Raw genomic sequence first — 14,824 nt, 5'->3', positions numbered from 1 at the left:
TATATGTATTTAATGAAATATTTAATTTATTTTGGCACTCCTGGTCCTCCATACTGACGAAGCGATTCATTGACCACCAAATGTATACCGTCTGGGAAGAAGACAAAGAGTGTGCTATCAGTGTGGAGGATGGAAATCAGCCAGGACAACTACAACTTAGGCAACACAATATACATGATATACATATATGTACACACGGTTCAGGGGAGGCTGACACACCTGAGCTCTGTCACCTGGTCATGGCTCCCTGATAAAAGCTGTGCTAGGACCTGAGCTAGCCGGTGTGTGTGCTACAAGCAGTGAAACAGTGCAAATAAAAACACGTGCGACTGCAAACACTGTTGGTGTCGCTCCATCAGCTCCAACACGTATCAAGCACAGAATAAACAGACTGAAGTTTGTATTCCATCTGTCATCATTGTGTTAATGTAGCACAGGGTTCAGCTAGCTGCACAGAAACCTCCAAAGAACTACTTTGTTACTCTGAGTACATTTCAGAGCCAGTACTTTTATACTTTTGAGTAAAGAAGTTGAATCTGTACTTTTATTGGAGTAATTTTTAACAGCAGTATTTGTACTTCTACTAAAGTACACAATGTCTGTACTTTTACCAGCTCTGCATGGCTAATTACTAAAGATCAGCTGCCTGAAGGATGAACGAGACGTAGGACGTGCGATTCGTAGGACTGGGGTCTGAAAGGATCAAAGTTCCTTCAGGTACTGTCTGAATATCAGGCACACAGCAGGATGGAGACTCACTGGCATCGCAGTCGACACTGCGCCGGTGTCATGGTACTTGGGTGATACTTGGGTTGCTGCCTTCTTATATATGTTCCCTGCTTGTAATGAAACATGCTGGTCGGTATTCTCTTCGTCCGCATGGTTACTTGTTGCTTTCTGTTCCATTTGCCCGAACTGAACTTGGTAAAAGAGCTTTTGTCCATTTAGCACCTTCGGCCTGGAACAAACTGCAGAAGGAATGGAAAATGACTGAATTCATTTCATTAAGTGATTTTAAATCTAAACTACGAATCCTTGAGGCCAAGTCCATAACATGCAACTGTTTCAATTAGATTGATTGTCATTTTAACTGACTTTTTATTTTATTTGAATTTTATTTTTATTTTATTTGTATTCTTTCACTTATTGTTGCATGTGTGTTGTTGCTGCCTGTGTTTGAGTAATTTCTGTAACTGTGAGACATCTGCTGCTGCCTATCTTGGCCAGGTCTCCCTTGAAAAAGAGGTTTTTAATCTCAATGGGATCTTCCTGGTTAAATAAAGGTTAATAAATAAATAAATAAATAATGGTCTGCGGTGGGTGGCTGGAATTTCCATAAGGCTCCTGAACTGACCTGGGATCCGCCCCTGGGCAGGGCCAACTCCAGCTCCTGCACACCTGGGGCCTATTGCAGGCAATCAAGCCAGAGGGATTTAAACCACACGTTGATGTTCATTCACTGCCAGTTCGTCATCAACACATGTTGGTAACAGGCCTTATACTTCAAGTTCTTGCTGTGATCTATCTTGTTAACACGACTCTCTTGTGCTGCAGTTGCTGTATTCATCTTGGCTCACGCTCCACCTCCGGACTCAGGATACCAAGCAATCATTCTGAAAATCTCTCTGTGCCTCACCTGCCTGCCCTCACACTCCATCTGAAGCCCCGGATCTCAGGCCAGCCTTTCCACGCCACTCAGCCTCCCCTGGATTCTCATCACCCCCCTCTCAACACTCCATGTCCCCTACTGCAAGTGAGAATTGCTACTCTTACAACTGGCCACTTCAGAGCTGCCTCCACCACCTCCCTAACTCTATCTTCTCTCTTCAGTGTGACTGTTCCCTGCTCAGCTCCACTCCACATCTCAGGCCTCATTCCCTCGCCCTAGCCACGTTCCCCAGGCCACGCCTCGTCAAGCTCCACGTCTTATTGTTTTTTTTGTCTTTGCTACGTTTTCTTTTTTGCACTTAAACCTAATAAATTGTTACATCATCTGCTGTCTCTGCTCTGGGTTTCTGCACCTGAGTCCTGTTCAGTACAGGCCACTCGGCCCCGTGTAACGAGGTGTAACGGCCGGTGTAACGAGGGTCGCATTTAAGAGTTTGATGATCACGTGACTTTGTTTTCTGCCATGAGCAGAATGGAGGAACGACGCTGCTCGTGAGCACAGGCGGTGCTTCCGCCCAAGTTTGGCTGATTGCTTCTTTTGACCTGAATACATCCTCATGTTCTGATTCTGCGTTAGTAGTTTTGTATTGTGACTGTTATTTGGAGCTCCTACTGTCCTCGCCATCTGTCTCCGTGTTCTGTTATCCTGTGTCCTCAGCCACGTCCCCGTTTTATTCTCAGTCTGTCTCGTATGTTTCACGTTCAGTTGCGCTTTCCTCTCATTACTCTGAGGGTAAGCGGCGTTCCCAGCTGTTTCCCATTCTCTCGTCATCCTCTGCGAATATTGTCCGAGTCTCTCGCTGTTCCTTGCTACACAGCCGTTGTCATGGCGAACTTCTTTCTTACTTTTGTGGTGCATTGTTCAGTTGTGATGCGTTGTCAGCTACACAGGAAGTGGTCAATAACCTGTCGCCAAAGACTAATCAGAAACCCCCCAGACACAATGACATCAGACTGACTTTATTCAAGCACATTTTATCGACACGTTTCTCAGGGTCTCAGAGTGGGCGTGGCCTCAGCTCAGCTTATTTAATCAAAACGTTTCTACAACGAAACCAATCAGAGTAAATTCTGCCCGCGCACAGGTACGCAGGTGCGTCAGGGCGGGCAGACGTCATGTGCTCCCGTGGCGAGGTGGAGCTGGTAGGTGTGGTCGTGGAACATCATCAGCGTGTAGAAGTTCTCTCCGCCCCTCAGGAAGCCGTGCTCGTGGTTGCTCCAGGATACCGGACTGTCAGCAAACCCGCGAACCGTCATGGACACCCAGGACGCCAGCCGAGGCTGCTCCACGTAACGTCTGTGGGACAGGTGAGCACAGGTGAGTCAGAACAGTCTGACAGAGGGCAGAGGTCACAGAGTCTGACAGGTGATCACCTAAGCTCCTGCAGCAGACGGTGGATGTCGTGTGGCAGCAGCATCCCGCTCACGGACACGCTCAGAGCGTGGCGATGTATCGTGTTCGGTTCGGGACAGACAAACGACGACAGGAAGCTGCTGGACGAGTTCTCGCTGACACCACAGAAGAAGAACTGTCAACATTGAAAACGTGACACAGCAGCGATGATGTCATAGCCCATCAGGAGGTCTCACCAGCTGATGCCAGCGTCAACGGCTCCTAGCCACTCCAGGAAACTGTGAGGGTCACATGACCGGGGGGCGGGGCAGGAGAGGTCCGTCAAAACGCTGCAGTTGACCTCCGGTCTGTGCTGCGACCAATCACATCGAGACAGGAGGGGCTGAAGAGAGGCCCCGCCCCCTGAAGAACACAGAACTGTGAGCAGAGTATTGTGGGAAACACACGGCAGGCTAACCTTGGTGATGAGGTCACTCACCTGGATGATGTGATAACAGGAAGTCTGTCTGCAGCTGAAGGCGGGACTTAAGACCTGTGAGGAGCCTCAGGTAGCTCCGCCTACCAGGAGCCATGCTGCTGTCAGTTAGATCCACAGATACCACTGCAGCAGACAGAGTAATCAGATTACAGGTGAGCAGTAATGAAATTATATGCTAATCAATAATATGTAATAGGGCTGCTCAATTAATCGAATTTTAATCACGATTACGATCTGGGCTTTCAACGATCATTAAAAATGACTGAGCCGATTATTAGCCCCTCCCTCATTTATCCGCGACACCTTAAAGGCCGGTCCGTGAAAATATTGCCGGGCATAAACCGGTCCGTGGCGCAAAAAAGGTTGGAGACCGCTGATTAAGAGGACCCGAGGGAAGCTCGGAAAGCTAAGCAGAAGTTATTTGGAAAAGAGAGGTAAAAAAAACTTCAGTGGTGTTGCACACTATTTTATATTATTTTTTAAAGTCATTGTTAACCCTTTAAAGCCGGTCAGAGCAGCACGCTCCGTTTTGTGTAACTATTTTTAAATCCCTGTAGAACCTGAACCGCTAAGCTAGCACAATTTTTTTTTTTTTTGCATATGAAACCGGAGGAGTTGTACTTACATCTGATGCCATCAGCTTGTCCTCGGTCACGGTTTCCTTCCACATATAGCTTTGCAAAAATTGCATTAAAAGCGCTTGCAGCAACAAAAACATAATATTCCAGAAACACGCTTTGCCGATCCTATCAGCTGTTCGTAACACTTCCCACAGTGAAACAGACGTCAGCGCGAACTATCACATGTCCGCCATTTCCTGCTCGAAACCGGAAGTGACGTCATTTTCGCGGGAATGTAGTTTTTTTACTCGTAGGCCTTAAAAGCCTATACTGGTGTTTTTATAAGTCATGTTTGACTTTTCTGAATAGTTTCTGGGATGCTTAGAACTCGAATTGCACAGCTGGAAATAGTTTATTTTGATGCACCTGCTGTTTTCTTTGCAAATTTGCATCATAGGATTGTTTTTTCGTTTTTCCTGCAGTGTATAAAAATTAATGTATCTCCAAAATAAAACTATGAAGACACTCAAAATAAATTTCCTGTTGTTGTAAACTATTTTTTGCAACTTTTTTGTATTTAAAGTTTTGAGGGATAAACCTCTTAAATTTCTCCAAGTAGAAAAAAACCAAAAACGATTTTCAATTTTTTTGTAGTTTATTGCACTTTTTTGCAATTAATGTAGTTACTATGGACTTAATGCATACATATTATTAAAATATGGGCTGTAACAGTTGTATAGCAACTTGAAATGCTCCCACCAATGGCACTACAGCATGTAAAAATATAATATAAGCTCTGGTGGACTTGGTTCTATGGTAGGTCTTAAAGGGTTAAATAAATATCGTCAAATAATCGAGATCTCAATTTCAGTGAAAATAATCGTGATTATCATTTTTGCCATAATCGAGCAGCCCTAATATGTAATGTAATCCGATTACAATATCGTTTCAGAGTAATGAGACTACAAACGGGAAGAGGACAGACCGAATCTGGTGGCAGTTCTGTGCTTGAATCTGGACGGTTTCCCCTCGAAGCCCAAAATCTCAAACGAGTCTTTATCCAGAGAGAGGGTCAGGTGACCTGCAGACACACGGCATACTTTAAGCAGGAAACAGGAAGTGATGTCACATCCCTGCAGCAGACAGTTTTCTGTGTCAACTAAAACATGCTGAGCTGATTACCATCAGTCAGTAATTGGATTACCATTTACAGGTTACTGATCGAGTCACACCTGTCGCTCCCTTTAGACCGCCACACTGCGATTCTGTGGTCACGGTGTTCTGGGAATCCATCCTACCTGACAAACCATCCTACCTGTTGTTTCTACGCAATGCTCAACACGAAATTCAGTGGCGAACCGTCCTACCTTTGTGAATACAAGCTACAAACATACTCTGATGGGTAAAATTATGTGCCAAACCGTCCTACCTTTGTGAATGTGATGTACAAGCATACTTTAACAGCTATAATTCAGTGGCGAACCATCTTACCTTTGTTAATAAGAGCTAGAAACATACTCTGACGGGTATAAATACGTGTAAAACCATGCTACCTTTATGAATGTGAGCTACAAGCATACTCTGATGGGCAAAGTTAAGTGGCAAACCGTCATACCTACTTACATTTGTGCTGGAATTACTGTGTGACAGCAGAAATGTGCATAAACTACTTACGGTAGGACGTTTTGCCAAAGTAGGACGTTTTGCCAAAGTAGGACGTTTTGTCAGAACAACGGCTTTATGGCGGTACGCACTAACAGAACAATACAGCAACTTCCTTTAAAAGGCGGAGTCAGGCACCTGCCGAGGTCACAGGTTACAGAAAAAGCAACGTGTTGTCATTGAGTCGGAGGAAAGGCCAGATTAAAGATGGCGGCTCATTAAAATGTAATCCATTTTTGTTTTGCTCGCTGCCATGTTGTCATTGCATCACCGATTACATCACCAGGATGTTAGAGGACGGCGCCCTGGCTCTAAATCAGCAGTCACGCTAATTACTCAGGAAAATGGCAGCAGGTGACGGCGACAGGTGACCAATGACAGCTCTCGAGCCAGTGAGGAGGCGGAGTCAGAACACTCTTATATCTGGTCTTTGTCTGAAAATGACCAAAGACCAGGAGAACGACAGAACTTTGGAGAGCTGCAGTTCAATCGTCGGCTCACTGAGCGGCTCCTCCACAACAGGAGGGAGTACAGCAAACGGTGACGGCGGCTGAAGGTGGAGGTGCTGATGGATGCCTGGACTCCTGGTTGTGCTTCAGTAAGAAACTGTTTATGATGGAGTAACGTGTGTGAGAAAGCGTTAAACCATCGTACAGTGCTGGATGATTGGTGTGCTCGGCCCGCCTCGCAGCGTGCAGCTACGTCTCTGCTAACAGGGCGGTGTGGGAGGGCTTTATCACCCAACGAGGAACAAACCCATCAAAGACGGCGGCGCACTCCGCCTCTCCTGCACACCGCCCTCCACAAACCCGAACACGAACCGCACCACCTGCCAAGCGACCAATCTGCCGCCATCAGGGAAACCTGAAACCTGCATCAGTCAGCGGGCAGATGAGACTCCATCTTCATCTCACCAGCGAGATCTTTCACTGGCCAATCAGCACGCAGCATTCCTGTGAGCAGTTCTGTCACATATCATGGAGTCCAGAAGGTCAGAGGTTCTCGTCAAATCAGGATCAACTACAATCTCCTGCAGATCTCCGCGGCTGAGAGGAGGGGGGTCTTTCATCAAACATCTGTTCTTCTGAACCGTTACAGAGGTGGGCGGAGCAATCCTGTTTGGAAGTTCATCCTGCTCCCTGACGACTCTGCAGCTTTCTTCAGCAGCTTCTTGTAGTACAGCTGTTGTAACCGTAGCGATACGCACAGATCCAACAAGCCAATCAGTGATTTCAAATCTTTATGTTATGACATCACATGGCTGACAGACACCGTGTGATTTAAAAACGCCACAGCATCCCGCCTCCACGCTCGAAAACACTTTGTTCCAGCTCTGCTCAGGTTCTCCTCTGGATCTTCCTGTCGCCACAAAGATGTGAAAAACCTGCCGCTTCGGTCTGATGTCACTTCCTGTAACGCTCCGCCTTCGCAGACAGACATTTATGAATGTAAAGACGAAGTTTGTCGTTTTCCTGGAGGAACCATTTCTGCGACGCCTCTGAACGAGGAGCATGTGTCCGCGTGAGCGCGCCCACTGTCTCAGTTTACCGTTTCGCCCCGTGACGATGACGTTCACTGTTAATGGGAGTGTTGGAAATAAAGGTTGGTTTACAAAAAAAGAAACGTTACCGTTTGGCATCAGTGCGACGCAGGTATCTTCATCGATGCGAGTCCTGTAGGACAGACCGAACACGGCACCTGAAATACAGACAGTCACGCAGTGAGGGCGTGGACAGGTGAGGGCGTGGACAGGTGAGGGCCTGTGTATGCGAGTCTGTTGCTATGGGTAGATATAAATTAGAGTTCAGAGCTGAAACTCAGAGACGGACGTCACAATAACTTGGTGACGATGACGTGATTCATATTTCTGCTCCTCTGGATTAACATGGAGCCTGTGCTCTTTATTCACCCGTTGCCATGGCAAAATTACAGAACTGACTCTGATCAGCTGTTTGGGAACCTTAGAGGCTTCTTTTCAAACTCTCTTCCTGGAATGGAGCTCAGGTGCGCACAGGTGTGTTACCGTGGTACACGGCCGTCTCCAGGAAGTGTCGGTCCAACAGCTCGTACACCGGCAGCTTCCTGATCAGGTAGAAGCTGCTGAAGTTGTTCAACACGGAGTCCAGGTGAGAGGGGGCGGAGCTACACTCGGGAAGCAGCACAGACACCTGCACAGTTGAAACAGCTGATGGTTAAAATCAAATATTTCAATTCATTCAGATTTTTTGTACTCAAAGCAGAAACGATGAGTGTAGCAGCGCAGTGTCAGGCACACACGGTTGGATTGAAACATGTTTCCTCACCTCACCCAGCCCTGACCTCAGGTGACCTCAGAGTCAGCCGGGTTTCTGTACTCTGAAGATGCTTCACTTACTGCTACCTGGGGTTTATCACCATTGTCAGGTTTATATTATTGGATTGTCAATTATGCTTAGAAATATCTAATCATACATGCTTAGTTTTATAATCAACGTCATGTTGGTAGAGGTTTGATCCTCAGGAGTCTGCAAAGACTTTGTGTGCGTGTTCTGGCATTCACACTCACATCCTGGGGTCATGGGAAGAGGTCGTATCTTCTCTCGTTGATATATGGTGTAGCAAACACATCTATGTCTGTTTTAGGCGAAGTGCCTTTTGTTTAGATGAACTGCTGGACTTCCAGACCAGCAGGTTTAGGGAAGTCGTTTATGGGGTCACACTCTGACACACACGCGCACACACAATCAATCAATCAATCAGTCAATCAGTCTTTATTTATAAAGCACTTTTCATACAAAAAATGTAGCACAAAGTGCTTTACATAGTTAAAAGCAGCCCACCCCACCCTCCAACTCACTCCCCACACTCTCATTAACATAAATGATGTGAATACACACATACCACCCACACCCACACACGCGCACACTTAAAGAGTAAAAATTGGGCTGGGCTCGCATGAGCCAAGTGAGGAAACACTATAACAGGGAGCCGTCTGCACCGGGAGCCGGTCACAGACCGCAGCCTCCAGGCTGGGCACACAGCAGGAGGGAGGCAAAGGAGCCCCCCAGCCAGGCTGAGAGGACCCCCAGAGACCCAGCAGCCACGGTCAATCACAGCCCCGGTGCAGAGAGCGCCCTCTGAGGAAACACTGGAGATATGACACAATAGGATATATACACAGGGTAAAACGATAAAGTAAATAAGAACAGGATACAATATAAATATAAATAGAGTAAGAAGATTAAAAAATGGATAAGAATAAAATCAATAAATATTAGGTAAAGCCTAAATTAATAATAGAATAACAGGATAGAATAAATAAGCATAAAATAAATAAACGCTAAGTAAAAGCTAAATTAAAAAGGTGGGTCTTGAGCCTGTTCTTAAAAACATGTACGTTCTCTGCGGCCCTGAGCTCCTCCGGCAGGCTGTTCCACAGACGAGGACCATACCACTGAAAAGCTGCCTCTCCGTGAGTATGTGTCCTGACTTTAGGGACAATTAAAAGGCCAGTGCCAGAGGACCTCAGGGTCCGCGAGGGTTCATATGGTACTCTTTGTGTTACGAGGTAGAGGACGAGAGCGACTGGGGTCAAGCGAAGCGTTTGTCGTGGTTCTCTCCCTCATGCATGAGTAACACGAAGAACTTTGCCTACTCGTGTCTTGCTTTGCTGTGTAGTAGGATTGTCTTGAACGTTCCTGCAAATAGGTTTATGCTACAAACCTATCAACCATGGTAAGTGATGCTGTACGCAGGGGTACTCCAGGAAGCAGGTTGGTTAATTGGTTTAGTTTGATTATTGTGACATCGACTCATTGAATCAGTTTTAAATGTATTTTGGTTCTCAGCTTAAAGCTCACAAAACTACTTCAACACCAGCAAACAGCAGGTACACGCATTCCACACGAAGACGTAAACACAGAGCGTGGATCGTTCACAGATTCTGCAGGTTTCCTCACGCTGAGCTAAACTGACTGAACCAGCAGCCAAAGAAGATCCAAAGTACGCTTCAAACATCCTCATTCATCCCCTCGGACTTGGGCTCTGACTTCCTGCACAGCTCTCTCCCTCTCAGTGTGCTCACAGACCACCCGAGCTGCTCCCACAGGTGCTGGGTGGGGTTGAGGTCAGGACTGCAGATCCATAGTCTCCACTCAAAAATCAGTTTCTGTTTCAGAGCTCCTCACAGCACAGAAACAGCTTTAGTGACGGATACAAATCATTTGACCTTTCCCAGGACGTTCCAAGCACCGTTTAAGCACCGTTTCAAAAGTACCGGTTTGGCACCGGTATCAGATAAAACCTAAAAGATACCATCCCTACTGCTGCTGCACCCGCACACTGAGGCCTGCTACACACACACACACACACACACACACACACACACTGAGGCCTGCCACACACACACACACACACACTGAGGCCTGCTACACACACACACACACACACACACAGGACCACTCCACCCACACACTGAGGCCTGCTACACACACACACACACACACACACACACACACACACACACACACACACACACAGGACCACTCCACCCACACACTGAGGCCTGCTACACACACACACACACACACACACACACACACACACACACACAGGACCACTCCACCCACACACTGAGGCCTGCTACACACACACACACACACACACACACACAGGACCACTCCACCCACACACTGAGGCCTGCCACACACACACACACACTGAGGCCTGCCACACACACACACACACACACACACACTGAGGCCTGCCACACACACACACACACTGAGGCCTGCCACACACACACACACACACACACACACACTGAGGCCTGCCACACACACACACACACACACACACACTGAGGCCTGCCACACACACACACACACACACACACACTGAGGCCTGCCACACACACACACACACACACTGAGGCCTGCCACACACACACACACACACACACACACACACACACACACTGAGGCCTGCCACACACACACACACACACACACACTGAGCCCTGCCACACACACACACACACACTGAGCCCTGCTACACACACACACACACACACACACACACACACACACACACACACTGAGCCCTGCCACACACACACACACACACTGAGCCCTGCTACACACACACACACACACACACACACACACACACACACTCAGGACCACTCCACCCGCACACTGAGGCCTGCCACACACACACACACACACACACACACACTGAGCCCTGCCACACACACACACACACACACACACACACACTGAGCCCTGCCACACACACACACACACACACACACACACACACTGAGCCCTGCTACACACACACACACACACACACACACACTGAGCCCTGCTACACACACACACACACACACTGAGGCCTGCCACACACACACACACACTGAGCCCTGCTACACACACACACACACACACACTGAGCCCTGCTACACACACACACACACACACACACACACACACACACACACACACACACTGAGCCCTGCTACACACACACACACACACACACACACACACACACACACTGAGCCCTGCTACACACACACACACACACACACACACACACACACACACACACTGAGCCCTGCTACACACACACACACACACACACACACACACACACACACACACACACACTGAGCCCTGCTACACACACACACACACACACTGAGCCCTGCCACACACACACACACACACACACACTGAGCCCTGCTACACACACACACACACACACACACACACACACACACACACTGAGCCCTGCTCTACCCGTGACTGCTCTCCTTGCACTCCATCAAATGAACATGAAGCCGTCCGCGAGCCCACCGCTGTGAAGCTAACGGCTCGGAGGTGAAAGGTCAGAGGTGAATGGTGAGAGCGTCACCTGGTGGTTGAAGTGCAACTGCTGCACCTGCGCGCTGATCCGGTTCTTCGGGTCCAAGAAGCTGGAGCTCTCCGAGACCAACAGAGTCCGCGGAGTCCGGTCCAGCTCCGACGACGTCATTTTCTTCGGCTGCGAGTTAACTGCACGTGTTTCCGGCCGCGGCTTTTCAGCTTAGAAGTTTCCGGTAGCGAACCGGAAATGTTCGTTGATTTTATTTTGGAGGATATTCCGGTGTTCAGACTTTTTTTTTTAATGAACTTTATTTATAAACAACAGTATAACATACAAGGCACCATTATTAATTCAAATATCCTCGACTGAGCGCTACAACGAGAAAAGAAAACAATAAACACAAAGCCAAAAAGAGTTGACAAAAAACGAAAGAACAGTCATTGAAGGAAACCAAAGGCACAAATAATATGAACAAAAAAGGGCAATCATGATCATTAAATAGGGAGGCTTCTTTTGAACATGGATTAAACTTATTAAATAATACAACACGTTTATGAGCTTTCTTGTTATTCACAAGTTTCTCAGCCATCTGTTTATACATGGTTTAGCTTCAAAGTATCTGCATTTGTGAATAAATTTTTTTCCCAGTAACAAAACCGTCCTAATCATCAAGTCAAAATCTGCATTCTCAGCAAGTATTCCAGATTTTATTACCGTCACCGTCAAATGTGGTAACTGAATTCTCCTGGACTGTAGCCAGCTCCACATGTCAGTCCAGAAGGAGTGCACTGATTCACAGTAGAAAAACAAGTGATCCAGACTTTCAACATCATCTTCACAAAATGCGCAGGCGTTCACGTCTAAGTTAAATTTCCGTCTTAAGAATTCATTGGTTGGATAAACCTCATTAATGATTTTAAAGTGAATCTCTTTAACTTTAGGGGAAAGAGGAAGTGAGATATACTTTTTTCTTATCGCCTTAACCTCCATGGTCTCAAATTCTTTATGAATATAATTTCTTTTAACTGGATTAGGGCAAACTTCATTTATCAAAATATTCCTGATCACCTTGTTTGTAAACCTGCTGTCACCAAATTCAACTCCAGCTATGCAGAGCTGCCTCAGTCAAGGAGAAATTTTAGAGTGCACAATATCTTCTTTTATCTTTGATCTCAAAGGGACTGGGATGGCTTTCATCAGGGATTTATATCTCTTAGCAGTACATCTTACATCAAATTTGTCACAAAACGTCTCATGTTTTAATAAGACCCCATTCTCATCCATAAAATGAGCTACAGCCCAAATCCCTTTAGATCTTCATTCAAGGTTCAAGGTATAGTATATACATTGGGTGAATGTGCAGTAGTAGCAGCAAGCAGGTGAATTCTCTACATTAATAAGAATAGACATCTCACTATTTTACAGAATAGACATCCATGCATTCGCTTCCGCTTATCCTTTTCAGGGTCGCGGGGGGCGCTGGAGCCAATCCCAGCTGTCATAGGGCGAGAGGCGGGGTACACCCTGGACAGGTCGCCAGTCTGTCGCAGGGCACCCTGGGCTTTCTCTAGGTAAGGCGATCGTGGCTCAAGAGTTGGGAGTTCGTCTTGTAATCGGAAGGTTGCCGGTTCGAGCCCCGGCTTGGACAGTCTCAGTCGTTGTGTCCTTGGGCAAGACACTTCACCCGTTGCCTACTGGTGGTGGTCAGAGGGCCCGGTGGCGCCAGTGTCCGGCAGCCTCGCCTCTGTCAGTGCGCCCCAGGGTGGCTGTGGCTACAATGTAGCTGCCATCACCAGTGTGTGAATGTGTGTGTGAATGGGTGGATGACTGGATATGTAAAGTGCTTTGGGGTCCTTAGGGACTAGTAAAGCGCTATATAAATACAGGCCATTTACCATAAAGATCGTCTAATTTAGTTTGTAACTCCATCAATTTATTCTTCTCTTACATGTTTAGTTTTTCTGCACTGAGTTATTTCACGAAGTAAATTACTTTCATATTCCCGTTTTCCCTGTTCAGTTCTTTGCAGAATTTTATAGTGAATTCTCTGATTTTGAATTTAACAAATTCCCATTTCTGTATATTACCCACTACTGAGTCATCATTTTTTATATCTGTAATTGTATGTCTAATTTTATCACAATACTCGTCCTTATTTAAAAGGCTGGCATTAAATTTCCAATATCCCCTGCTACTACGTCTCATCCTTGTTGGTGCTTTGGAGATTTTAGATTGTGAAGTACACCTCAAAATTTAATCGCTCACTAACCAATAATCAATTCTTGACCTGCTTCCTCCATTAGGTTTAAACCATGAATAACTCTTAACTCCAGGATTCAAACTTCTCCAAATGTCTGTAAAATTATTATCACTAGAGACGTTCTCAATAATGTTATTCTGTTGCCTCCTTCCTAAGCGAGGAGGCCATCTGTCCATCCACTCATCTGGTGTCATGTTCCAGTCTCCTCCTACTAGGATGTAATCTGTGGGGTACATAACTTTAAACTCTGAAATAACTTTTGTTAGATTTTCCAATAGACTTTTATTTTGACCCTCGTTATTATGTCCATAAAGATTCATGACAATTAGAAATATACCTTTGCACTTCAAAACTACAGTCAACCAATGGCCCTCTCTATCAGCTTTGTAAGTTATGATCTCGCCTGGGAACTTATTAAAACAAATCGCCACACCTCCAGATCTGTGAGATCCACGACTGAAAACAATCTTTCTCCCCGCTGGCTGTTCTCACTATTCAATTCAATTTTCAATTCAATTTTATTTATATAGCGCCAAATCACAACAGCAGTGGCCTCAAGGATGACAAACCATCCTACTTTGGCAAAACGTCCTACCGTAAGTAGTTTATGCACATTTCTACTGTCACAGAGCAATTCCAGCACGAATTTAAGTAGGTATGATGGAGTGCCTCTCAACGTTACCCTTCAGAGTATGATTGTAGCCCATATTCATGAAGCCAGGATGGTTTGCCACTTCATTTTACCCGATAAAGTATGCTTGTAGGTAACATTCACAAAGGTAGCATGGTTTGGCACTTAATTTTACCCGTCAGAGAATTTTTCTAGCTGTTATTCACAAAGGTAGGATGGTTCGCCTCTCAATTTCGTGTTGTACGCATGCGCAGAAACAACGGGTAGGATGATTTGTCAGGTAGGATGGATTCCCAGAACACCACTTCCTCTGGAAAAACGGGACACATTACATCAGAAAAAGTGTATTGATGAATGACTATGA

At 46.2% G+C, this 14,824-nt stretch overlaps 1 protein-coding gene across 1 annotated transcript; it reads right to left on the bottom strand.

Annotated features, from left to right (window-relative positions):
• Positions 1 to 2,628: 2,628 nt before the first annotated feature.
• rpp40 (ribonuclease P/MRP 40 subunit) lies at positions 2,629 to 11,738 on the bottom strand. Its single transcript, XM_085378058.1, has 8 exons — positions 11,618 to 11,738; positions 7,746 to 7,890; positions 7,352 to 7,420; positions 5,046 to 5,141; positions 3,501 to 3,623; positions 3,259 to 3,424; positions 3,043 to 3,177; positions 2,629 to 2,965 (listed from the first exon to the last, which is right to left on the bottom strand). Exons 1-8 carry the CDS (start codon positions 11,735 to 11,737, stop codon positions 2,767 to 2,769), a joined length of 1,053 nt encoding a protein of 350 aa, XP_085234184.1. The 5' UTR covers position 11,738; the 3' UTR covers positions 2,629 to 2,766.
• Between the last annotated feature and the right edge of the window lie 3,086 nt (positions 11,739 to 14,824).

This window comes from Diplotaxodon limnothrissa, linkage group LG18, assembly GCF_057381915.1.
Source record: "Diplotaxodon limnothrissa isolate DT_005_m linkage group LG18, D_limnothrissa_male_GT1.1, whole genome shotgun sequence".
Classification (NCBI taxonomy): Eukaryota; Metazoa; Chordata; class Actinopteri; order Cichliformes; family Cichlidae; genus Diplotaxodon; species Diplotaxodon limnothrissa.
Note: the sequence above shows the minus strand (reverse complement) of the source record. Positions and strands in the feature narration are given on the sequence as shown.